The sequence below is a fragment of the Oncorhynchus clarkii genome, chromosome 1 (assembly GCF_045791955.1).
Source record: "Oncorhynchus clarkii lewisi isolate Uvic-CL-2024 chromosome 1, UVic_Ocla_1.0, whole genome shotgun sequence".
In the NCBI taxonomy this organism is placed as follows: domain Eukaryota; kingdom Metazoa; phylum Chordata; class Actinopteri; order Salmoniformes; family Salmonidae; genus Oncorhynchus; species Oncorhynchus clarkii.
The window spans coordinates 13,592,912-13,620,814 of NC_092147.1; the positions used below are offsets into that span (position 1 = coordinate 13,592,912).

Here is a 27,903-nt window from a genome sequence, read left to right on the forward strand (position 1 = left end):
ACAGATTTGCATATGAAGTCTGTAGATTCCAACATTGAATTGTAGAAAGGTGCAGATAATACAAAGTATGTGGCCTTAGAAGTAAAATAGTTCAGAGGGGCCTTGTCCTGTTCAGAGAGGCCTTGTCCTGTTCAGAGAGGCCTTGTGCTGTTCAGGGAGGCCTTGTGCTGTTCAGAGAGGCCTTGTGCTGTTCAGGGAGGCCTTGTCCTGTTCAGAGAGGCCTTGTCTTGAAAAGCAATGACAATTAAGAGGTTAAAGGAACTTGGCAACCAAGTTTAGACCAAAGTTAGAAGTTAATTTGCAAATTTGTTATGAGTATCCAAACTCGTTACGCACAGAGAGGAACAATAAATATCAGGGGAAGTATAGTAGTCGTTTGTCCCCGGTCTAAACAGATACAGATATGACTAGATTAGACATCCATTCTCCCTCTCATCCTTCCTCCTCCATGTTGTCATCTACCATCTCACCTGACTCTCACAATGACGTCGGCCATTTTAGGACAACAGTAGGTGAGGAGCTCGTACTGTTTGGTACCTGCCACTCACTCATTGACACTGTGCCGTTTTGCTGCCAGACTCCACCCCCATGGAAAATCTGTTGCCAAGGCTTTTGGGGCTCGGGGGAGTGGTCAAGACCGGGGAGGACGGCTCCCGCTTGGTGGTGGTGGAGTCCACCGAGGAGCAGCTCTTCTGGGGCACCCTAGGCCGTACCACTGCGGTCTTGGGGATGACCGACATCTGTCTCTGCCCATCAACTCCCCTTAGCGGGGGCCTGGTGGGTGGACGGGAGGGGAAGAGACCCCCAGCCAGTAGAGGAGGGTTGGTGGTGGAGGGTATGGGGCAGCGTGGCGGGAGAGGCGGGGGGCACTGGTCGTCCTCCTGGGTCTGGGAAGTGTCCGTTCCCTGGCAGGCCTGGCCCTCCAGGGAGTCCTGGGGAGGGTCCTGCTGCATGCTGCTCTGCCTGGAGGTGGTCTTGTCAGAGCCGGGCATATCGCAGCTGTCCGTGCGCCGCCGGGAGCCCTCGTGCATACGGCTGGTGGCCACCACAGCCTTCATGATAGCCTGCAGTCAGAGAAACATGGCACACCGCTGTCAGTCACCAAGCCTGCCTCAGAGACGAGGCATATAGCTGTGCTTCAGCCAGAATCTGAATGTCAATGTAACAATAGTGGTGATTAGGTTCATGCATTCCATTCAAGACAATGGTTGGGCCACAAGCTTACATTTCCCAAGAGGATCAGGACGGCATACAATAATTTGAACTGCAATGTTTGTTGATGTCTATCGTCGTAAGAAGTGCATTACTCGTGAGTGAGGGCTCAATTCAATCCGTGTTGCTGATGTTCAGAGTTATAGCGCAATTGAAATTTAAAGGCATTGTTCCCGCGTTCGCAGAGACTGCATTCAGTCAACTTAATCAGAAATGTACTTTCAATCTCGCTATAATACTCATTTTGGGGGTGCTTATATTTGTCCTGTTACTCACGTGTAATGGAAATGTGTTTCTTGCATATCCCACCTCCCCCTGAGTTACCAACAGAGAGTGGCAGGTCTCAGCCAGGCTCACCATTGTCCAGTGGCCCTCGAGCAATTGGAGTTAGGTGCCTTGCTCAAGGGTACAGCGACAGAAGTGTCACCTTGTCGACTCCGGGATTCAAACCTGCAACCTTTCAGTTTCTAGCCCAATGCTCTAACCTCGAGGCTACCTGCCACCCTATAACACTGAACTTCAGTGATACGGATTGAATCGAGCCCTACATTTTTCAAATTAATGGTCAAGTTTTTATTATTCAAAAATATTATAGCACTTGATGCTATCATCAAGCCCCTCGCTCACCTTGAGTTTGCGCCGGGCGTTGAACTCCTGTAGCTTCCTCTGAGTTGTGTCCATGTGGGAGAAACGGGCAGCCTTGCCCAGTACCCAGGGGTGCTCCAGAGCCTCCTTCACCGTCAGCCTCTTGTGGGGGTCCTGCACTATCAGCTTACTGACCTGAGGGGACAGCCAACGGGAGAAAGGTTATTTTTGACTTAGTTGACCTTGTGGCAGCAATGGAATAGTCCCAAAAGTGCAAACCCCAAATAAAATGTTGCACAACTCGAATATTAAAAGTATTTTACCTGTATTTGACCCAGGTCTGATAAAGACGGTAATTGTGTAAAGAAATAACATTTATTAAATGAAATGTGCTGAAGCAAAGTTGATTGAATCCGGCCCGGAGCAAAACTAATTGGAGGTGTCAGGTTGCCTAGTGGTTAGAGCGTTGGACTAGTAATCAGAAGGTTGCAAGATTGAATCCCCGAGCTGACAAGGTAAAAATCTGTCGTTCTGCACCTGAACAAGGCAGTTAACCCACTGTTCCTAGGACGTCATTGAAAATAAGAATTTGTTCTTAACTGACTTGCCTAGTTAAATAAAGGTAATAAAATTTTCAAAATTACAAACTTTTACAAACCTAACATCTTACAGTACTGTATAACATCTTATATTTGTCATATACGGGTTATTCTTGAATTACTATGGCATTTGGGAAACTACATTTTTCTATATATTGTTTTTATTTAAATGTATTTGGGTACTTCCTCCCATTCTAAATCAACTAATGAGGTAGCTTGTGGGTCTTTGTAGTGGTAGCTTAATGACTTTAAATCATTTTTACCATTATGATAACATTGTCCAACCAGTAGGAGTCGTAACACCAACGATGGCAACACCAACGATGGCAACACCAACGATGGTAGCACCAATTAAACATTTTTAAATAATTTTCTGAAATGGAGGCTCAAAATTCTCAAATCTAAGGTCATCAACCCAAGCAAAAACATTTACTAAAGTGATATGATTAATCATTTTGCTCACAATGTTATTTCTCTTTATTTAAATTGACACCAAGTGAGGCTTTGGATTTAGACACACCACATGATCAATGGAATCCTCACATTTATGACATCATTTTCTTTAATATAGACCCCTCCCCCAATAACAGTTTGCCACTTGAGATGATGCTCAAGATCCTTGTATATCTTTGTAATCAGTGATTTTCAAGGCGGTAACAACAATGACATAAAACACACTATACTAGTAACAAAAAATAGGTGTTTTAATAGTCGTCTTTGTTTTTATTGATCTATACAATATCTTTCATACTAGCATTCAAAATAATAGATATCTCTAAATCCCCCAAAACATGTCAATACACATCTACACGTCACTACTGGGACAAGCAAATTTGCTTACCAAGAACACTTTCAACAATGCATAAACATAAGGTTTTGCAGTATAAAGGACTTGCATTATGTTTTACCTCTGATTAACAGTTCAATATAAACAATGTATGATATGTCATTTTAAAGTGTTCTTCATGGTTGCAAAGGGACTGAAATGCCACATCAATTAAAGAACGACCCACACATATCATGGGCTCTATTTTAACAAACCTAACACACTGGTAAATCTAAGAGCCGGTGGTAGAGCTATAGGTTCGAGAAATATTTCTGCTATTTTCATAACCAAGAATGAGGGGCGCAGTGCTGGCGGGGATATGAAAGGGCTGGTTTTTGATGAATAAATAAGTTGACGCTTGACACTGGCCAATCAGAACATGCTCCATGGCTAAATATGAGATGGTTTTGGATGAGTTGGACCGCAGAGTGAAGGAAAAGCAGCCAATGTAGGATCTCCTTCAAGACTGTTGGAAAAGCATTCCGGTGAAGCTGATTGAGAGAATGCCAAAAGTGTGCAAAGCTGTCATCAAGGCAAAGGGTGGCTACTTAAACAAATCAAAATATACTTTATATTTTTTAAACACTTTTTTGGTTACTACATGAGCCCATATGTGTTATTTCATAGTTTTTATGTCTTCAGTATTATTCTACAATGTAGAAAATAGTACAAATAAAGAAAAACCCTTGAATGAGTAGGTGTTCTAAAACGTTTTACTGGTACTGTACATGGCGTTCACACTGATATATGGGCTAAGCCAACTGTAAATTGCATTAGCCTGGGCATGGACATGCCAAACGTTGTCAATAAGCAAGATTAAATTAAATATTGATAAGGCCTAAAAAAGAGAGACGATAATTCTAATCAAATTTGGAAAAAAAGAAACAACTTGCTTCAAATTGGCTGTCTAAATACATTTACAGGCACCATCATTTCTCCTTGTGGGCATATTTTTTTTTTTAAATTTAACTAGGCAAGTCAGTTAAGAACAAATTCTTATTTTCAATGACGGCCTAGGAACAGTGGGTTAACTGCCTGTTCAGGGGCAGCTCGGGGGTTTGAACTTGCAACCTTCCGGTTACTAGTCCAACGCTCTAACCACTAGGCTACCCTGCCGCCATATACTATTAAAACAACAAGACTGAAGGGTCATATTGGAAACATTTTACAGATCACATTCACATTTCTCCAGAAGTTGAATTGCATGCCACGCATGTTCTCACCATAAAACCAGGATGGTGAATCATTCTAATAAGTTTGCTTTTAATAAAATTGAACAAAAAACATTTTGAAATGTTTAAATGCATGTAAAGTGCATTGATATCATAAAATCACCAGGAGAAAAAAGACATGCATTGCTGTTGAACCAGCCTTCATTATTAGGTATGGGTAGTCTATGGAGGGCTTGGATTTTGAACATATGAAACAAAAAACAAGCAATTGTTACATGAAAATGACTTGTAAATACTAAGTTCACCGGTATTAACCAAGGTTCTCATCTCTCGGTGGGATGGAAGGTGTAGGATACATGCACTGCCTGAAATTACTACTTTGGATCACATTTTTATTATTTGTGGGGTGCTTTTATTTTTTCTGTTAAATACAAGTGTGTTTCTTGCATATCCCAACTCCCACTGAGACAACCGCAGTGAGTGGGGTCACAACTGTACAGCAACCCTGGAGCAATTAGGGTTAAGTGCTTTGCTCAAGAGCATAGCAAACTCCGGTATTCCAACCAACGACCGTTCAGTTACTGGCCCAACGCTCTAGCCTCGAGGCTACCTGCCGCCCATGTAAGGACACACCTCAAATATTCCCACCCCTCCCATCTGAGCGAGCTGATATAAGACAGGTGAAATCCCAAATATCTGGCTGTAATGCCTCTATCACACCGACAGCGTCACTGCGCAAAATGGTACGCAGCATCATCTGGATATGTGTGCAACAACAGTTCAACATTCACCTTGTACCGTTTCTGTCAAGCCTTCTACACATACATTCAATAAATCCAACGTACGCACCATACTGCAACGCAATGCTGCAAAGCTAACGCAGCGTTCCATTGGAAATTAATGTACTTCTGTACCAAAATGCAATGACGCTGTCTGTGGGATCAAGGCATAACAGGTCAAAGTTGCCAAAAAATGTGCGTTTGACACTAGTGCAGCCTTAACGCCAGTCGAAAAAAGAGCCCCAAGTATTAAAAGGCATTGTAATCAATACCAAACAGCCTTTGTACATACATTTACATAATTGTCAAAGAAAGCAATAATGTTTATAAGCAGACCTTCAAATACAGTATAAGTGTTTCTCATAATAAAAGCCTCTGTTTTAAGTAAACGGTGGAACCCACCAAGTCCTTCGCGTTGAGGGAGACCTCGTCCCACCAGGGGGAGACAAACTCATAGTCGCAGTTGAGGATGCGGCTGTACATGTACTGGTCTCCCCTCGGATCGAAGAATGGTTCGAACCCACACAACCTGAGGGGAGAGGCAACATTTCCCTTGAATTATTTATTTGTTTCACCACTCTCATTTGATTTAAAGACAGATACGGGACAGTTTCAGACAAGAGACCTCTAATAGACTTGCATATTACATCCAGAATCCATAGGAAAAAGTGGAATATCTAAGGTTACATTAGCTGCAATACTGTGATGAGAGAACTTCAATTTGTCATAAAATTGCCAGCTACCCACGGAGTACACGCAGATCTTGGGCAAGATTTTAAAGTGTAGTTTATTTTAACTCACAAGATGTACAGGATCACTCCCACAGACCACATGTCCACTTCAGGACCATAGGCATTGCCTCTAAGGATCTCTGGAGCTGCAGGGCGAGACAGGGGGAGGGAGGGATGGAGAGGGAGCTATCAGCTACCACACAGGACAGCTCATCCTGATATACACACTATGAACTATGAATGTTATTTCCTTGAAAGCTGCACTCTGTAGCCTCCATTAAACCTTTCAGCCCTGATCCTGGGGCTGGTCTAGTGGTAGTGCTGTAGCCTCCATTAAACCTTTCAGGCCCTGATCCCGGGGCTGGTCTAGTGGTAGTGCTGCAGCCTCCATTAAACCTTTCAGCCCTGATCCCGGGGCTGGTCTAGTGGTAGTGCTGCAGCCTCCATTAAACCTTTCAGCCCTGATCCTGGGGCTGGTCTAGTGGTAGTGCTGCAGCCTCCATTAAACATTTCAGCCCTGATCCTGGGGCTGGTCTAGTGGTAGTGCTGTAGCCTCCATTAAACCTTTCAGGCCCTGATCCCGGGGCTGGTCTAGTGGTAGTGCTGCAGCCTCCATTAAACATTTCAGCCCTGATCCCGGGGCTGGTCTAGTGGTAGTGCTGCAGCCTCCATTAAACATTTCAGCCCTGATCCCGGGGCTGGTCTAGTGGTAGTGCTGTAGCCTCCATTAAACCTTTCAGCCCTGATCCCAGGGCTGGTCTAGTGGTAGTGCTGCAGCCTCCATTAAACCTTTCAGGCCCTGATCCCGGGGCTGGTCTAGTGGAAGTGCTGCAGCCTCCATTAAACCTTTCAGCCCTGATCCCGGGGCTGGTCTAGTGGTAGTGCTGCAGCCTCCATTAAACCTTTCAAGCCCTGATCCCGGGGCTGGTCTAGTGGTAGTGCTGCAGCCTCCATTAAACCTTTCAGGCCCTGATCCCGGGGCTGGTCTAGTGGTAGTGCTGCAGCCTCCATTAAACCTTTCAGGCCCTGATCCCGGGGCTGGTCTAGTGGTAGTGCTGCAGCCTCCATTAAACATTTCAGCCCTGATCCCGGGGCTGGTCTAGTGCTAGTGCTGCAGCCTCCATTAAACCTTTCAGGCCCTGATCCCTGGGCTGGTCTAGTGGTAGTGCTGCAGCCTCCATTAAACCTTTCAGGCCCTGATCCCGGGGCTGGTCTAGCGGTAGTGCTGCAGCCTCCAGACTACATACGCACCTGGAGGCTGCTGTTCCTTCCCCCGTGACCCCATTCACTTTCTGTGTTTCATCCATCTCATATTACATTTTATATATTTACTTTTTTTTATAGTGCGCCCTAACAATTTGCTTTGTTGTGGTTGAAGACGATTCATTGGACTGATATCAATCTCACAATGTATGTGTCTATATAATAATATACAGTGCCTTGCGAAAGTATTCGGCCCCCTTGAACTTTGCAACCTTTTGCCACATTTCAGGCTTCAAACATAAAGATATAAAACTGTATTTTTTTGTGAAGAATCAACAACAAGTGGGACACAATCATGAAGTGGGACGACATTTATTGGATATTTCAAACTTTGAAAAATTGGGCGCGCAAAATTATTCAGCCCCCTTAAGTTAATACTTTGTAGCGCCACCTTTTGCTGCGATTACAGCTGTAAGTCGCTTGGGGTATGTCTCTATCAGTTTTGCACATCGAGAGACTGAAATTTTTTCCCATTCCTCCTTGCAAAACAGCTCGAGCTCAGTGAGGTTGGATGGAGAGCATTTGTGAACAGCAGTTTTCAGTTCTTTCCACAGATTCTCGATTGGATTCAGGTCTGGACTTTGACTTGGCCATTCTAACACCTGGATATGTTTATTTTTGAACCATTCCATTGTAGATTTTGCTTTATGTTTTGGATCATTGTCTTGTTGGAAGACAAATCTCTGTCCCAGTCTCAGGTCTTTTGCAGACTCCATCAGGTTTTCTTCCAGAATGGTCCTGTATTTGGCTGCATCCATCTTCCCATCAATTTTAACCATCTTCCCTGTCCCTGCTGAAGAAAAGCAGGCCCAAACCATGATGCTGCCACCACCATGTTTGGCAGTGGGGATGGTGTGTTCAGCTGTGTTGCTTTTACGCCAAACATAACGTTTTGCATTGTTGCCAAAAAGTTCAATTTTGGTTTCATCTGACCAGAGCACCTTCTTCCACATGTTTGGTGTGTCTCCCAGGTGGCTTGTGGCAAACTTTAAGACACTTTTTATGGATATCTTTAAGAAATGGCTTTCTTCTTGCCACTCTTCCATAAAGGCCAGATTTGTGCAATATACGACTGATTGTTGTCCTATGGACAGAGTCTCCCACCTCAGCTGTAGATCTCTGCAGTTCATCCAGAGTGATCATGGGCCTCTTGGCTGCATCTCTGATCAGTCTTCTCCTTGTATGAGCTGAAAGTTTAGAGGGACGGCCAGGTCTTGGTAGATTTGCAGGGGTCTGATACTCCTTCCATTTCAATATTATCGCTTGCACAGTGCTCCTTGGGATGTTTAAAGCCTGGGAAATCTTTTTGTATCCAAATCCGGCTTTAAACTTCTTCACAACAGTATCTCGGACCTGCCTGGTGTGTTCCTTGTTCTTCATGATGCTCTCTGCGCTTTTAACGGACCTCTGAGACTATCACAGTGCAGGTGCATTTATACGGAGACTTGATTACACACAGGTGGATTGTATTTATCATCATTAGTCATTTAGGTCAACATTGGATCATTCAGAGATCCTCACTGAACTTCTGGAGAGAGTTTGCTGCACTGAAAGTAAAGGGGCTGAATAATTTTGCACGCCCAATTTTTCAGTTTTTGATTTGTTAAAAAAGTTTGAAATATCCAATAAATGTCGTTCCACTTCATGATTGTGTCCCACTTGTTGTTGATTCTTCACAAAAAAATACAGTTTTATATATTTATGTTTGAAGCCTGAAATGTGGCAAAAGGTCGCAAAGTTCAAGGGGGCCGAATACTTTCGCAAGGCACTGTATGTCAATATTTCCAAGCCAATCCCGGGTTGCCCCTTTTAAAGTTCCACTGTGGTCTCTATTTCCTTTCATTAGTGTGACCTTGCAATTTGTTTTGTTATGGTTCAATGGGAAGCACCAATCAATAAACACTGTGGGAATGTGACTCAACACACCAGGCCACCCTGATCCTACAATTGTATTGACATTGGGATATATCTGTCCATTTATAACTCACCGCAGTATCCAGGCGTGCCACACACCGTCTTCATGGTAACTTGCTCATCTATTATCTTTGAGAGGCCGAAGTCAGCTGTGAAGATCAGATAATGGTTTAGTGTTAGTCAAAACATTAGAAAGACCTTCCTTATATTGAGTTGCTTCCCCTTTTGGCCTCAGAACAGCCTCAATTCATCAGGGTGTGGACTCTACAAGGTGTTGAAAGCGTTCCACAGGGATGCTGGACCATGGCTAGATGTCCTTTGGGTGGTGGACCATTCTTGATACACATGGGAAACTGTTGAGCATGAAAACCCCAACAGCGTTGTAGTTCATGACACACTCAAAGTGGTGCGCCTGTCACCTACTAGCATACACCATTCAAATACCCTTACATCTTCTGTCTTTACCTTTCACCCTCTGAATGGCACACATACACAATCCATGTCTCAAGGCTTAAAAATCCTTATTTAACCTGTCTCCTCCGCTTCATCTACAGTGGTTGAAGTGGATTTAACAAGAGACATCAATAAGGGATCATAGCTTTCACCTGGATTCACCAGTCTATGTCATGGACACCAGTCTATGTCATGGACACCAGTCTATGTCATGGAAAGAGATCTTAATGTTTTGTACACTCAGTGTACATTTGAAAGGATGAGATGAGCATTGGCCTTATCATCTTTAATAGTTGTATCAATAATGTTACATGTTCTTTATGATACAGAGGGACAGTTCATGTTGTTGCCTAACCATTACTTAGGAATAATGGAATGGACATCAATAACAGGAAATACAGTAGTAAACAAAGTAACTCATATTATATCAAAAGTCCAGATCCCCGACTCCTGCCACTAATGAATCACTAATGAATTCATCTTGGAACCCAGAATCAAATTCGAGGTCTAGTTTTGGGGGAAGCGTTGATTTTTTGCCTAGTGTGAGTGGCGAAGTCAACACCCCATCCTCTGAAGGCCAAAGTAACCCCTCCACTTCGGAAATTTGAAAGATGCCACCCTGCGAAATTAGACCAAATAATCAGTAACGTAAAAAAACAGAGCTCCAGAAGAATTGTTCCTCATATGCTTTATTTAATGAGTATACCTAATGTCCCCAACAGATGTAACTTCAGTTTAACTAGGAGACAGTCCGTTTATCTGGGAGACAGTCAGTTTAACTGGGAGAGAGTCAGTTTAACTAGGAGACAGTCAATTTATCTAGGAGACAGTCAATTTAACTGGGAGACAGTCAGTTTAACTGGGAGACAGTCAGTTTAACTGGGAGACAGTCAGTTTATCTAGGAGACAGTCAGTTTAATTATGAGACAGTCCGTTTATCTAGGAGACAGTCAGTTTAACTGGGAGACAGTCAGTTTAACTGGGAGAGTCAGTTTAATTAGGAGACAGTCAGTTTATCTAGGAGACAGTCAGATTAACTAGGAGACAGTCAGTCTAACTAGGAGACAGTCAGTTTATCTAGGAAGGTGTCAGTTGTGTAACAGCCTACAGGTACATGTAGTTACCAATCTTAAGCGGGGCGTCCAAAGAGAGGTCAGCGTACAGAAGGTTTTCTGGTTTCAGGTCACGGTGCACCACACCATTGTCATGTAAATACTGTGGCAAAAACAAAAGAGAACAAAACAGTTGCAACATTAGTTGAATGCACTGACTGTAAGTCACCCTGGACAAGAGCATCTGTTAAATTATCCAAATTTAAATGTAAAATTACGGCCACAGTAAACAAACAAAATGCCTCAAAACACACCCTGGGAGACATGTTGACAGCTACTTGTTTGTTTTACTGTTGACAAACTTGACCTTATCAGTTCATATGGACAAGTTGGCCTGTCACAACCAGTACTGGAGTTTGGAAAGACCTTCTAAAATTACACAACAACAATTAGAAGAAATTATCTATTTTTACCATTAGCATTTCGTTGTCAGTTTTTCAAAATGGGGACAGCTAAGTTTCTAAGTAAACCTTTTCCGTCATGTAATACAATATGTGGGATCATAAGAGGCCACCTTCTCTAGCCCTCCCCCACAGTACAGGCCAGCAGAGCTCAGGGACAGGGATACTGTTTAACTGAGCCAAACCTCTACAGAATGAAAATCAATAAGTTTCTAATCATCTGACAGAACTATAATTCAATACTGGATTGATACTCAAGGATAAAACATGGTTTACCTCTGAATGAGTATCGATACAATAATACATTGGTCGGAGCAAAGCCTGTTCCCACACTGTTCCTTTTCAGATAAGTTTGGACACCCTTGCTGTACGTGCTATGAAAATGTATTGCTGCAGCCCTAGTTACAGTTAACCAGGTCATCCGATGTATTGTTCTAGTAATCAAGGGCATCCAAACCCAGGACCTGTCACAACGAGTTCTGCCACCTATAAATATGGAGTTGTAGTTGAGTACAAAAAAAGCTAAATGCCCTAAGAAAGACAGGCCCTTTTTAACTAGGCACACTTCTACCAATGTCAACGATAACATGTGTGCGGACTAGATGACAGATATGTTCGGCGTTGAAACTTGAAGAACAGAGAGCAGGTCAAACAGATTGTAGCTTGAGGAGAGAATTGCTGTGGGACCTGAGGGATTCAGACCAATCAGGGCATCATTTAATTGAATTTAAACTGTAAATGAGCAGCCTCTGATCTAAAATTGACTCAACAGATGGGGCCCATTGCTGCAGTCACTCAGAGGCTCTTTGACTGCTCTTAACATCCTCCCTGTCACTCAAAAGTCAAGAGAGTTCCAACTATGACTACTGGACTCGTTTTCTAACTATACCATGAAAGCGTAGAGTGAAATTTGAAGGAAACATTGCTCCTACAAAAAATGTAATTATGGAACTATGAATAGAATGTGTTAATATACTGTACGGTCTTGGTCTGATAATGTGCTTTTGGATTTCTGTTTGATTATTAACTAGATTGTATTATTATTCACTTTTTTTTGCCCTCTTCCATTCAAAGAATCAGCCAGAGGTTCAGGTACGTTCAGTTATTTAAATGTTGCTCTCTGGACTGTTGATTGTTGAACCCCTATGTTTTCCCCTATCAATACACCATTACTGCACTGATCAACTTCCACAACTTCTTTTATTTGTGGCAAGTTTACAGTTTATGTAAGTTTGTTAATATGTCTGTGTTTGTTTCCTTGCATGTTCTGGGTTTTTGGTGGAGTAATTCGATCATGATGGAGCTGGCTTAGCTAGGCCACAGTGCATGGCAGTGAACTGGCCTGGTCAGGCTCCTAATATCCTCATTACATGGTTACAGAACACTCATTAGGACAGTAAAAAGATCTCTGTACATTACAGTCAATTCTCCCATGTGGTTTATTGGCAGCAGCTGTTTCTACCAGACAGGTCTTCAAAGTGCTGTAATGTACTTAAGTAAAAATACTTTAAAGTACTACTTAAGTAGTTTTTTATTTACAATTTATATTTTTGCCAACTTTTAGTACATTCCTAGAAAAATAATGTAATTTTTACTCCATACATTTTCCCTGACACTCTAAAGTACTTGTTACATTTTGACTGAAAAATTGTCCAATTCACACACTACCAATTGGGAAGAAAAAGGGGTAAAAAGTACCATAAAAAAAAATAGGGATGACCCCATTTAGTTGTTTGGTCGATAGGCTGTTGGTCAACCAACATTTCTTTAGTCGAGCAGTCACAACATATATATTTTTTTCATGGTGCACAAGTCACCTGTCAGATTCGTGCCAGTCTCAGTGGACTAATTCATTGCAGGGACCACAGGGATGGCACAGTCCATCCCTCTAAGACGTGAAACTGGAATTGTATGTGGTTATATTATGTAAAAATAATGGTGCAACACTAATAAATCAAATATTATTTTAGAACAAATGCACTTTCCCCCACGTTGGATATGGTTGCTGTCCGTGGTTCTGAAGCATAATCTTCAATGTGCCGTAGAATTGACGACTTTCCCTATGTGCATAATAGCAAATTGAACCAGCATATTGGGATTGATGACAATGTGGCGAAGGCAGCAGGAGCAGAGACGAGGAAACAGCCTAAAGCCTTCTTCAGACGGGATTAGTATACTGGGGGTGGTCGGGTAATGTAATTATGAGCACAAGCACAAAACACCACGTCTGTCATTTTAGTCCAGTCCGAATCTGCCATGGCGGCAATTTGCACATGGCAGGAGAGTAACAATTCCAGCCAGAATAACCTAGTGAACTCCAAGGTCCTCTGATAATACTAGTCCCGTGTGAATCGACATCCCTGTGTTTTGTGAGAATTGTCTTGGTTTGACAGGTGTTGCTCACGGTTTGAGCAAGAAAACAATAACTGATTGGATAAATTGAACGAAGTGCTGCGCAAATCCTATATATGAAGGGCCTACATGTATCAACTTTCACAGTGAATCCTATATATGAAGTGCCTACATGTATCAACTTTCACAGTGAATCCTATATATGAAGGGCCTACATGTATCAACTTTCACAGTGAATCCTATATATGAAGGGCCTACATGTATCAACTTTCACAGTGAATCCTATATATGAAGGGCCTACATGTATCAACTTTCACAGTGAATGCTTTTGTACATATGTTTTGTGCGTATGAATTGAATATTGGCAAATTAGTAAGTAAAAAATATTGCGTCTATTTAATGTGTCACGACTTCCACCGAAGTTGGTCCCTCTCCTTGTTCGGGTGGCGTTCGGCGGTCGAGGTCGCCGACCTTCTAGCCATCGCTGATCCTCTTTTCATTTTCCTTTGGTTTTGTCTTGTCTTCCATCACACCTGGTTCCAATCCCATCAATTACATGTTGTGTATTTAACCCTCTGTTCCCCCTCATGTCCTTGTGGGTGATTGTTTGTTGTAAGTGCTGGTGCGTGTCTGTCCTGGTGTGTGTCAGGTTAGGTACCCATTATTTGATTGTTCTGTTTTCGGGTGAGTTTTTGTTATCAAACTGGGCCGTTTGGAAACACAGTTCTTGCTCTCCTGCGTCTGACTTCTCTGCCGCCAGTACGCACCCCTTACATCATGTAATCCTTGCTGTTAATAGCTTGCAAAGCAGCATACAACTGACCTAACCGTTTGCAGGGGCGGAGACAGTGGGGTGTCCGGGGTTTCATTCGCTACTGGCAGTTTGATGCTGATTGACATCTCATTTCACCTCTAGTTGAATGAAGCATTTATTTTGACGTTCAGTGGCGCATTTTTCAAATCAAGGACGAGGAAGAGACGTTGGTTGCGAGATACAGAAGAAGAAGAGGAACATACAGAACAAGAATAGAGAATATTTCCACAGCTCCACAAGCTCTTTTCGCGATTGGCAAAAGCATTATATTTGAAGTAAGTTTTCATGTTTAGCATCAGGTTTAGGTTTCCTGAACAACTTTACGGAAGTTGAGTCTCTGTGTAAGTTAACGTTAGTCCTTTGGTTACATTAACAGACAGTTAATCAGAAAAGAGAGATCGGTTCCCAATTTAGCTTAACATTATGTTTACATCTGTGCTAGTAATACACACATATACATTGCAGTGACGTAAGTTACAGTATATAAATGTTTAGCTAATGTGGGGTAACTAGTAGGCTACAGCTGTCAGTGTTCAGCTGAGTAACATTCAGCCATTTAATTCCATTAACTCAGTTAGATTTTCGTACTTGAACTCAATTTTTTTTTTTTATTATCAATCTGTTAACATTACCCAAATGATTACCACAATTTGCAGATAGCCTGTTTGCTATCGTAAAGGTGTAAGAAATTATAGCTAGCTAAGTTACTTACTGCAGAGGAGAGCTAGCCATGATCTAACTAGTAACTTAAAATCAACTACCAGTCTAAGGCACAGTCATGATAATGGGGATTTGTAATTAAGGTTGAGATTGGACTAAAATGTGGGTAATTAGATGCTTAGATGAAAACATCTTATTTTTGCATAGGGTCAATTAAACATGAAAAGAAATGGAGAGATATACTTATTTTTAAAGAAGCACAAACAGGCAGATCAGGTACAAACAGACCCCAGACCTTGCATCACCACCGGACCCCAGAGCAGCTCCCTACCTGAGGCTAGTCAGAGTCAGTGTGGTCAGACTTCACAAGGACCCAGTTTACCACCAGGTCAGAGCAGCTCCCTACCAGAGGCTAGTCAGAGTCAGTGTGGTCAGACTTCACAAGGACCCAGTCTACCACCACCAGGTCAGAGCAGCTCCCCTACCTGAGCCTAGTCAGTGTGGTCAGACTTCACAAGGACCCAGTCTACCACCAGGTCAGAGCAGCTCCCTACCAGAGGCTAGTCAGAGTCAGTGTGATCAGACTTCACAAGGACCCAGTCTACCACCACCAGGTCATAGCAGCTCCCTACCTGAGGCTAGTCAGAGTCAGTGTGGTCAGACTTCACAAGTATTGAAAACATTTTATGTGCACTGTAATGCACATTATTTGAATTTGGTTCTTGTCGAGGCTGTAAAATCAGTGCCTGAGGCAGTTAACTTTTTTTCTCTCCTGCATAAGCTTTATAACTTTGTATCTGGCTCATACGTTCATCTCAAGTGGTTCAGAAATCAGAAAGAGATGTATCCGCAGCAGCCCAGGGAACTACAGAGACTTACGGATGGATGTAAGGTGGGCCTGCAGATACATGGCATGCAGTAATCTGAGGGACAGGCTTCCTGCAGTTCTGAGAGTGCTACAGGATATCACACTTGAAAATAGTGGTGATAGATCAGTTGAGGCAAGGGGCCTTCTTTCTCAGATAGATTTACATTTCATAGGGCTTTTGGTTACCTTTTGTAAAGTGCTTGGTGATGCCAAATGTATTTTTGACATACTCCAATCAAGCTCTCTTGACCTAGCAAGGGCTGTGGATCTAGTAGGTGCCCTTACAGACACATTACAGGACTACAGAAGTGAGGGTTACTTTGGAGAACTATGGAAAGAGGTTGAAGAGATTGCAGAGCACTGTGTTCAATCAGTGTGTAAAACACAGCCTAAAACAAGCTTAAGATTTCACGACTCATTGATGATGAGCACTGTAGGACAGAACAATAGTGACCAAAGTGATGGTGAGAGCTTCCAAAGAGCTATCTTTTATCAGGTGCTTGACAGTCTCACAGCGGAGCTGCAGAGGCATTTTTCAAAGAAAAATTGCGAGATAATGCAAGGGGTCCAGTCTCTCAACCCAAAGAGGACAACATTCTTGAATGAGGAGCCTGTTTACCTTTGCTCAGACCTCTGAGTCAGATTTAGAGGACCTCAAACATGAGGTTCATCAAACCAAGCGGCTTCTTGATAGGAGAGAGAAAGGAGGAAGGGACAGACCATCTACTCTCCTAGACTTTGTTGTGTTTCTAGAACCTTATAAAGAGGTCTTCCATGAGCTATTTCGACTTTGTTAGATTTCTGTTGATACACCAGTCAGCAGTGCTTCTTGTGAGAGAAGCTTTTTCTCAGCTTTTAAACTGATTAAAACCCTCCTTAGGACAACAATGGTTGATGACAGGTTAAGTCAAGGAGGGCACGCTCCCTCAACATGGATGAGTTTGTGAAACATTTTGCCAGTTCTCACCAGAACCGCAGAACTTTGCTGTTTTAAATCTACCTAGGATCATTTGGCACTTAGGCACTCCCTCTGGTCATGATTAAAACCTGCACTGTGTACTAGCTAGTACACTGACACTCTAAAATGATAAATCCAAAGAACATCATGTCACTCAGATTTAATTTGGTCTGGATTAGGCCAATTCCCCCCAAAATCTTTGCTATTAGTTAACATAATATATATGAGCATAAATATGATACTGTAACTTTGTAATATTGATGGGCACTTATGCTTGATTTCTGCTTGATACCTGGTATGTCAAATTGCGGTGCGTTTTTTTTCTAATTTACTTTTTTGTACATAAACTACGCAATTTATGTAACACAAATGCTATCTTATCTCCTTGGTGCTTGAGGTTTATTTCCTGACAATATTTAGGATGTTCAACACTTATAGACCCAGATTATATTTTCATGAAAAAAGAGTGACCCAAATTTATCCTGTGTGTGTGTGTGTGTGAGAGAGAGAGAGAGAGAGTGAGAGAGTGTGAGTGAGTGTGTGAGTGAATTGAGCTGCAGTTCCGAGGTAGAGACACTGACTATTCATAGTATGTTAAAGAATTCTAGTGAAGTAACCCTTTTGGACCACACCATCTGCCACATAGAAGAACTCTGGGTTAAGTGAATTATCACTTCTACCTCTGATTATCAATCATAGGATTCACCCCTGAAGTAGCCTTGGCCACCCCCTTGGCCACCTCCTTGGCCACCCCCTGGCCACCTCCTTGGCCACCTCCTTGGCCACCTCCTTGGCCACCTCCTTGGCCACCCCCTGGCCACCCCCTGGCCACCTCCTTGGCCACCCCCTGTCCACCCCCTGGCCACCCCCTTGGCCACCCCCTTGGCCACCCCCTGGCCACCCCCTTGGCCACCCCCTGGCCACCTCCTTGGCCACCCCCTGGCCACCCCCTGTCCACCCCCTGGCCACCCCCTTGGCCACCTCCTTGGCCACCCCCTGGCCACCTCCTTGGCCACCCCCTGGCCACCCCCTTGGCCACCCCCTGGCCACCTCCTTGGCCACCCCCTGGCCACCTCCTTGGCCACCCCCTGGCCACCCCTTGGCCACCCCCTGGCCACCTCCTTGGCCACCCCCTGGCCACCTCCTTGGCCACCCCCCTGGCCACCTCCCTGGCCACCTCCTTGGCCACATCCTTGGCTACCCCCTGGTCACCCCCTGGCCACCTCCTTGGCCACCTCCTTGGCCACCTCCTTGGCCACCCCCTGGCCACCTCCTTGGCCACCTCCTTGGCCACCCCCTGACCACCCCCTTGGCCACCCCTTGGCCACCCCCTTTGCCACCCCCTCGCCACCCCCTTGGCCACCCCCTGGCAACCTCCTTGGCCACCCCTTGGCCACCCCCTTGGCCACCCCCTGGCCACCTCCTTGGCCACCCCCTTGACCATCCCCTTGGCCACCCCCTTGGCCACCTCCTTGGCCACCCCCTGGCCACCTCCTTGGCCCTCTCCTTGGCCACCCCCTTGGCCACCCCCTGGCCACCCCCTTGGCCACCCCCTTGACCACCCCCTCGCCACCCCTTCGCCACCCCCTGGCCACCTCCTTGGCCACCCCCTGGCCACCCCCTTGGCCACCCCATGGCCACCTCCTTGGCCACCCCCCTGGCCACCTCCCTGGCCACCCCCTTGGCCACCCCCTTGACCACCCCCTCGCCACCCCTTCGCCACCCCCTGGCCACCCCCTTGGCATTTAGGACATCTACTGCAGATCGCTAAAATATCCTAATGATTATGATAACACTTCCTCAAATCAAATATTATGGCGACACTATACCAAAGATGGATTGGTATGGTTCAGAAATTGGGGAACCAAGCTGGAGTTATCAGTGTGGCCCTGTTATCACCTGTACTTGTTGAAATTCCTTCACGCTTAGAAGAAAAACCTCAAGGCTTCCTTCATAACTGGCAGTTTATTTAAAAGAAATACAGGGAGGGGGCAGTTTGGAAAAAAATTATCCTGAAAAAAAATTATCCTGTTCGGACATTCTGGGGTAATAATTACATTACCAACGTTTTGTAGTAATACATGTCCCGTGCGAATAGGTCTTTGCCTAAGAAATCTGAGATCTTGCTTCTGTTGAGCACCAAGCCTCATGCAAAGGCAAAATGTTGGATTAAGCAATTTCACAGATAAAGGCTTTACAATTTGTGGGGCGTTAGAACAGACGGTTTACTTATACTTATAATTGACTTAGTGTTTTTTTACACTGTTCCAAACAGGCAAAAAATTATATTTCAATCTTGTTTGTCACACAAAATACACACAGCTTTCGCTCCTGTACCCTCCTTTTTCTTGATCTCCTTCTTATTGTTATTATGATCATCATTATAATAATAAATAATGTCATTATCATTAGTAGGGTTAGTATAGCAGCCTTGTATAACCACCATTGATCTAAGAGCCTAAGAGCCCATCCTGTTTAGTCTTAATACCATATCTTACTGAGGCCTATATTTCAATATACTGTATTTGCTACGGTATCTGTCAATCAATCATTCATTTGTTCATGCCATCACACAACATACAATACATTCATGCTTTGAACTGCAACCAACCATTTTCATTTTAAAATTAAATAACCAACGGAGCTTTGAATAATTAGTCTAAACAATAAATAAACCACAATTCACAAATGCATGCACCTGTTTTTAGTCTGGTTTATATTTAGATTTCTTTAGTTAGAACAGAATCTCTGGTACACTTATTTATTTAGTGTTGTTTACACTGTTCCAAATAGTCAGACAAAATTATAATATTGTAATATAACAGCAACTGTTTGGCACACCTAATACTCACGCCTAATACTCACACCTAATAGTCACGCCTAATACTCGCACCTAATACTCACACCTAGTACTCACACCTAGTACTCACGCCTAATACTCGCACCTAATACTCACACCTAGTACTCACGCCTAATACTCACGCCTAATACTCATGCCTAATACTCACGCCTACCACTCACGCCTAATACTCACGTCTAATACTCACGCCTAATACTCACGCCTACCACTCACACCTACCACTCACACCTAATACTCACGCCTAATACTCACGCAACCCTTGCTCCTTTATCCTCCTCTTTCTTGATCTTGATTTTTCTTGACTCAAGTAGTATTTTACTGGGTGACTTTCACTTTTAATTGAGTTATTTTCTATTAAGGTATCTTATGTACTCAAGTATGACAATTTAGTATTTTTTCTTCCACTGGGTCTTCATAAGGTCTGTCATTTGAACAGTCATCATCATGACTGTGCTAAGGTCAGGACCTCTCTAGTATAGGTACATCTATACAGTGGGCCTCATCAGCCACCCAGAAAGGCCGTATGAGGAGACTTCTAATGACCTAGTCAAAATATTTGCCTGGTTTCCAGGGTGACTTGGACTGGGGCAGCTTACAACACTCACTCGTCATTACCGCACACTTCCCTTCCCGGCTGCGAACGCCGGGACTCATTCTGGGAAATTAGCCAGCGACGTCTCGGGGAGAAAGCCTGTGGTTACGCCCTGGGTCTGCCATTAGTTAGTTAGCATCGGCACTAAGTGCCTGGCCTGACTGCTATTTGTTCTAATGGAAAACTTGATTCACTCCCCTGCCAGACTGTCTATTGATGGGTCCCCGCTCAGAACCTTTTGAACCCATCTCTCCTGAGATGCTCCGGCTCTGTCTGCCTGGGGGAAAGGTCATAAATCAGAAAATCAGCTGCCATTAGCGCTGGCTCTGCGCTGCAGAACGCTAGCTTGGCTGGATGGGGAGGGTCCAAAGTACACCCATGACTCATAGCGGTGTCGAGCTGTGTTAATTAAGTTTGTGTGCCTGGGCTCTGGACAGATGTTGTTTTTTAACGAGATGACAAAAAAACAGTGAGCATCAGGACCAGCCTGCTAGAAACAGTACAGAACACTTTGATCTCTATGGGGATTCGTTACACACAAACTAAAGCTTGAATCATGTTGAAAGATTTCTGGACACATTTATTTTAGATTTAAGGGAAAATGTTATGGACTCATGGAGGCTTGATTAAATAGGCCTATTTCATCTACAGAAAAAGACGTATGAAATCATAATGGATTTATAGGTGATTTTGTAAAACAATGTCAGTGCTAGACATCTATATCGGCTTGCTGTCATTAAAAATGCTCCTGCACAGGTGTATATGAGTCACAAGTTACAACCTACTGGTTCTACTGTATATCCCTACAGAGCAAAAACCTGCTCCAGAGCACTCAGGACCTCAGACTGGGGTGGAGGTTCACCTTCCAACAGGACAACCACCCTAAGCACACAGCCAAGACAATCTTGCTTTGTCACTATGGGGTATTGTGTGTAGATTTTAGGATTAAAGGCCGTAACGAAACAAAATGTGGAAAAGGTGAAGGGTTCTGAATACTTTCCGAATGCACTGTATATCCCTATGGAATGGCCTACAAACAGAGGCTAAATGGAAATGACATCATTTGGTGTTTTGTTGATGGTGGTGGAAAACGCTGTCTCGGGCGGCGCTCCAGAATCTCCCCTAAGTGTTCAATTGGGTTGAGATCTGGTAACTGAGACACACAGAGACACCTTTTAAACCTCCTATGCTCCTTTGAGAACCCTCTTTCAAATTCACTGAGATTCACAATTTGAGATTCAAATTCACAATTCTTCTAGCCATGGTAACCAAAATAATCATAAATAACTGCCCATTTTTATATATGACCCTAAGCATGATGGGATGTTAATTGTTTAATTAACTCAGGAAACACACCCTCATTTACTCAAGTGTTTCCTATATTTTGGTAGTTACCTGTGTATAGGGAACATGCAGTGCATATACACTCAACATGACGGTAAAAATAGCCCTGAGGTGATTAACTATGAGATGAAGGAGTGAGGGGAAAATCACCCACAATTAAACAAAACAAAAAAACTTGAACTCTGCATTGCCCCTTCTCTCTGTCACTCTCTCACACAAACACACACACACACACACGCCTCAATGCACGCACACACACACACACACACATGCCTCAATGCACACACACACACACACACACACACACACACACACACACACACACACACACACAGACACACACGGACACAGACACACACACACGCCTCAATGCACACACACACACACACACAGACACACAGACACACACAGACACACAGACACACACACACGCCTCAATGCACACACACACACACAGACACACACACACACAGACACACACACACGCCTCAATAAACAAATGATGAACCCTTACTCCAGATTAAAAGCGCATGTTTCCCACCACACAGCCACCGGTGTTAAGAATGCTTTAGAAACCAAAAGCAGTGTTCTAATGGGCCGGACGGCAGCGGCCTGGTTGTCAGACAGGCACATACTCACTGTTACATAACAGGCAGCCCACATCCCTGCTGCCTCTCTTAGTCAGTAGATTAAGAGTGTGTGTGGGGGGGGGGGCTGATGGCTCTCTGAGAGGATTATTTCACACTTGCGGCGCACAAAACACACATGCGCACGGATACACGCACGTGCGTAGAGTCACTCAAACACACTTACACTCTCTCACACACACACACACACGCACACCTATCTGCCATTCCTCAAACTGAGACTGATGACACATCTGACCCATATCTACCACCCAGAGAAACATAGTGGGTGTGTGTGTGTGCAGCCAAGCCTCTACTGTAGCTGCATGTATAATGGGATAACAATACAGGCTCTAACACTATTCCTCTGGTTGATATTCATTGATGCCATTGCCAAGTCCTACACCCCAAAACATTTGTTTAGTGGCATTTTCCACTGGCTAAATTAACACCTACTATTTTTGATAGTAGATGATACTATTCAGCCTGAAACACCACTCAATGCCGGCTGCAAGTTAAGGGCAGTGATTGCAGTTGCACATACTGCCCCCCCCCCCCCCGAAAATAACAATCTGAACATATTGACATTTTAAAGATGAAATGTGATTATGACTCAAAGTAAGTATACAGTTTAGTCTCATAATTCAGTGCAGTGGCTGGACACAGTAGGTCATGGATAAGAGCAAACTTGAAACAAATGTAACTTTAAGCCTTAAAGTATGTGTATTTTCTTATAATTTTCCTAAGGATAAGAGACCTGTCTCGATTGAACAAGCTTTGTCAAAACATCATTACTGAAAAGTCTCCCTCAGCTCGATGTTGACCTGTCTTCCATTGAATCCAAATGATGCAATCAAACTGAAAGACAAGATACGCAGCAGCAGCAGCAGCGTCTCTCTCCTCTCTGCATAGAGGCGTGATGTGCATCTAAGAAGTCATTCTAAATTCCAAGGCATTTGATTTCATAAGGCACAGTCCTACTCAACAGCTCATCAGTGGCCATTCAATCACATCTCTTACCGCCACTGCCTCCAGAATCTGCTTGATGACGTGGGCAGCATCTCTCTCGCTGTAATACCCTCTCTCCACAATCCTGAAAGAGCAGAAAGAGACAAACGGACAGGGAGTCAAAATGTTACACGGAGTTCAAATGCCCCACTTTGAGAGATTATTAAATTCTTAACTCTGTGAAAGTCAGAAAACATGAAGAGAGAATTGTAGCCAGTTGTTACTGTCAAACTTTGCTAAACCTATAAGGTGATAGGAGGATAAAGAGATTAAAGAGTTTTTTCATTTATTTACAGTGCTATTATATCAAAATAAAACAGAACAGTAGAGAAAGAGTCTATGATATTGCGCAATAGTCATAATGAGTTTTACAGATTGGGTGGGGCCTGTGCTCCAACCAGTCTTCTAATCGTTTCCTTGGTAACAGTGCTGGTGAGGGCCATTACACATTTCATTTTCTAATCCTTTTATACTCTGTATCTTAATAAAGCCAGTGTCATACATGTCTGCTAATGACAAAGCAGAGAAATGGAACGGGGGGATCGCATGAGGCCACTGGTTCCACCTCTGGCCCCGCCGAATTGAAACCAATTTCAGCAAGGATTTGAGGATTAGACAGGGTCATAGGGGTGGTATATTTTGGGCGTAATCACCTGTCAAAGAGTTCGCCTCCGGTCACCAGCTCCAAGATGAGGGCGATGTCTGTCTCGGTCTCAAAAATCTCCTTCAGGCGGATCTGAGGAAGATGAGAGGAAGATGAGGAAGAAAAACACTAAATGTTGGAAAAACACAAGCCAACATATCAACAATATTAATGCAAAACAATATACAATTAACAAAAATATAAACGCAACATATAAAGTGTTGGTCCGATGTTTGAGCTGAAATTTAAAAAATCTCAGAAATGTTCCATACTCACAAAAAGCTTGTTTCTCTCAAATCCATCCACTTGACAGGTGTGGCATATCAAGAAGCTGATTAAACAGCATGATCATTACACAGGTGCACCTTGTACTGGGGGCAATAAAAGGCCACTCTGAAATGTGTAGTTTTGTCACACAACACAATGCCACAGATGTCTCAAGTTTTGAGGGAGTGTGCAATTAGTATGCTGATTGCAGGAAGGTCCACCAGAGCAGTTGCCAGCGAATTTCATGTTAATTTCTCTACCATAAGCCGCCTCCAATGTCGTTTTAGATCATTTGGCAGTACGTCCAATCGTGCTCATAACCGCAGACCATGTGTAACCACGCCAGCACAGGATCTCCTACATCTGGCTTCATTGCCTCTGAGATTGTCAGACCAGCCACCCGAACAGCTGATGAAACTGTGGGTTTGCACAACTGAAGAAATTCTCCACCAACCATCTTAGGGGAGCTCATCTGCGGGCTTGTCGTCCTCACCAGGGTCTTGACCTGAATGAAGTTTGGCGTTGTAATTGACTTCAGTGGGCAAATGCTCACCTTTAAAGCCACTAGCACACTGGAGAAGTGTGCTCTTCACAGATGAATCCCAGTTTCAACTGTACCTGGCAGATGGCAGACAGCATGTATGTGGGGAAGTGGTTTGCTGATGTCAACATAGTGAACAGAGTGCTCCATGTTGGCGGTGGGGTTATGGCATGGTCACGCATAAGCTACGGACAACAAACATAATTGCATTTTATCGATGGCAATTTGAATGCACAGAGATACCATGAAAAGATCCTGAGGCCCATTGTTGTGCTATTCATCCACCGTCATCACCTCATGTTTCAGCATGATAATCCACGGCCCATGTAGCAAGGATCTGTACACAATTCCTGGAAGCTGAAATTGCCCAGTTCGTCCATGGTCTGCATACTCAGCAGTGTATATCAAAACATTCTAGTTACTAGTGTCCAACAACAAGTCACCACTATTGTTCATGTAAATCATGGTTAGGCTTAGAAAAGGGTTTTAAAACATTTTTTAAAGTGGTGTCTCAGATATTAAAAAATATATTTCTAAAAATAACGGGGGTTTTTTTAACTGTAAAAGCTTACAATATTTGGGTGGGAAAGTCGCAGCAGAACTCCAATTTCAGTCCGCACTATTTTCTTGTCAATCTGAAATGGAATGAATGAGAATGAGAGTGCATTAATATGATATTATACATAGTCTAACTCAGCTTTTCAAAATGGCCGAAAGAAGGACTCACAGTCTTCTTCAGGACCTTTGCAGCATAGGGCTTCTGTGTCTGCTTCTCCTCAGTGCGAAACACCACTGACGTAGCCCCCCTGGGAAAATGAACAATCAATCAACATAAACAACTATGATCAAATGGTTGTCTCTCCATAGTGCAATGATTCAGCATTTTAGCTCTGCTCATGAACTGCTTATGAATCATTATTTAATTGTTTGTAAGTATTATGTAATTTGCTCATATAAACATAAGTAAATACATATATGTATAAATCATTTTATTATAAGCACTTTTAGTCATACATAGAGTAAATCAAGAACAACAGATCGTTACATGTACTTACTTAATTCAACGGTAAACAAACTATGTAATAACGTTTCTAAGCATTTCATAAGCTGACTTCCATCTAAAGCATTACAACGACAACTCCATGTAACATGTGGCCGATGTAGAGTGTCAATGGTGAACCATTAGATGTCCATCCACATTCTTATGGCAAAGAGGGATATAAAAGTCATTGTAGAGGGAAACATGAAAAAAAAAGCTATTCAGAGCCATGACACCACTACATGAGTGAGCAGAGGGTAGCTCTAAGTATGAGCTCAAACCATGAGTAATCTGGTGATTTGTGACTGGGCTGTCTTGTGTTGTCTGTTGCTTTGAAATCTACTTGGAAATCTAGAGATAATTCCCTGGCCAAATGTACACTGAGTGTACAAAACATTAAGGACACCTGCTCTTTCCATGACATAGACTGACCAGATGAATGGCGGTGAAAACTATGATCCTTTATATGATCCTTTATATATGCTAAATATGTTAAATCCACTTCATTCAGTTTAGAAGAAGGGGAGGAGAAAGGTTAAAGAACCATTTTTAAGCGGATTTTTGAAAGATCTCACAAAGAACTGCAACATTTTTGCTAATGCTCTCCACTTTCTGGAGGATGATCGTGCCATGCTGACTCTCTCTGACTCTGAAAATAAATCAGACAATGAGGAAATCTCTGATTTAGATTTTTTTAAACATTTTCACTGAACCAGACATTAAACAGCGATCAACAGCAATCAACAGTGTTCTTGTCACGAAAGAAGTTGACCGGTGTTTTGAAGTCAGTGGAATGCCCAGTGGAAGCAGAGAATGGGAGCTAAGGAGATGGAGAAAATTCTGGCATTTGATTGCAAATATGTGGAGAGAGTTGAAAACAGAACACACAGAAGGCAGTTGTATAAAACCACTGTCTCCGGATTACATCTTCAAACTAAGAGCAACCATGGCATCTGTGACAGAGAGGGAGAGGCGTTCATCCATGTATAGGGGTAAAAGAGTCTAGCTAGCTACATTTTCAGATATTATATATTTCTAATTTTGTCAGAAAGTGTTTTCATTTCAAGTTAAAGTGTACTGTTAGCTAGCAAGCTAATGTTAGCTGGCTGGCTCACTAGCTAACATTATGTGTATGATCTGTATAATAATATTATTTGTATCTTAGAAAGCCATTTTGCATTGCTAGTTATAGCCTAATGTTAGTTATGATGGTGATGATGCTGGTGGTGTTTACAAATTGGTGTCAATAAAGGAACAGTTCAGTACTCTACCTTCCCAGTTCAGGACCCATGGTGTAGAACTCTTCCATGGAGACATCTCTGCGCGATCCATCCACCCAGTATTCCACCGGGATGGCGCCCGAGCGTGAGGTGGGCATGTTGATGTTGGCCAATCACACAAATCACAGGATTCCTGAGGAGCGCAAAGCCCAAACGCACACACACTACTTTTCCTCTTTTTAAGATTAAAACGTAATGTTCAGATTAGCAAAACGAAGAGAAGGCATTATGTTTAATGAATTCCCCCGCGCCAAATAACGACAAGCCATGTAAAGCTAACCAGTCTTTGGTTAACAACTCTCACTGTTATGTTCAGCCAAAGATAATCCAAATGTTTACGTTGACACACAGAAATATATTGTCAGCGCCGATATCAAAACCCATGTAAGCTTCGCATTACAGCGCAAGCTTAGTCACTATGCAATATATCACGTAACAAAAATCATCCATTATTGTTCTATTATTTCAATGTACCGACACTATTTAATTCGCGCATTCATAACCATCCTTTACTCGAAGTTTACTGCACCATAACCACATTTGTCGCAGGTTCCATGGGGCCTCGCGGTGTGAATACCCGAATCCATAAACATATAGCCTACGCTTTGAATTTTTTGCAGCACAATCCCATCCACAACAGTGTACTCATGAAAACACTACTATATCATGCATCGAAGCACCTCAATAGTCCCGAGGTCTGTGACAAAGAACAGTCCATGGTCCGATATAGAATACTTTAATTAAGCTGCGTCAATAATCATGATCCGTCAATAGGTCTATGTGTATGTTGTTTGATAATATTCGCAAATATAGATTTTGTCTCGCGGCTGATGCACGCTTCACTATTGGTCTCTATATGAACGCCCATCCAATGGTCTGCATTTATCTCGCTATACAGTGTGTTCCTCCTTTCATCCTTGGTTTGGGGTGGGTAGGTGGTGGCTGTGAAGCTGGTGTATTCGGTGTTGGGGGGGGGGGGGGGTAGGAGGACCATCATACAGTCA

General features: G+C 43.2%; 1 protein-coding gene across 1 annotated transcript; it reads right to left on the reverse strand.

Annotated features, from left to right (window-relative positions):
- Positions 1-179: 179 nt before the first annotated feature.
- LOC139424569 (calcium/calmodulin-dependent protein kinase type IV-like) lies at positions 180-27,802 on the reverse strand. Its single transcript, XM_071176583.1, has 11 exons — positions 26,891-27,802; positions 25,308-25,386; positions 25,153-25,215; positions 23,783-23,865; positions 23,142-23,214; positions 10,659-10,749; positions 9,156-9,230; positions 5,975-6,050; positions 5,576-5,702; positions 1,840-1,992; positions 180-1,064 (listed from the first exon to the last, which is right to left on the reverse strand). Exons 1-11 carry the CDS (start codon positions 26,995-26,997, stop codon positions 549-551), a joined length of 1,443 nt encoding a protein of 480 aa, XP_071032684.1. The 5' UTR covers positions 26,998-27,802; the 3' UTR covers positions 180-548.
- Between the last annotated feature and the right edge of the window lie 101 nt (positions 27,803-27,903).

Excerpts from the sequence above, each read along its gene's own strand:
- LOC139424569 (XM_071176583.1), bottom strand. The coding sequence starts at position 26,997 with ATGCCCACCTCACGCTCGGGCGCCATCCCGGTGGAATACTGGGTGGAT. Across the intron at positions 25,387-26,890 it reads ATGGGTCCTGAACTGGGAAG|GGGGGCTACGTCAGTGGTGT; the intron begins GTAGAGTACTGA and ends TCATTTTCCCAG. Across the intron at positions 6,051-9,155 it reads TGGCACGCCTGGATACTGCG|CTCCAGAGATCCTTAGAGGC; the intron begins GTGAGTTATAAA and ends CTCGCCCTGCAG.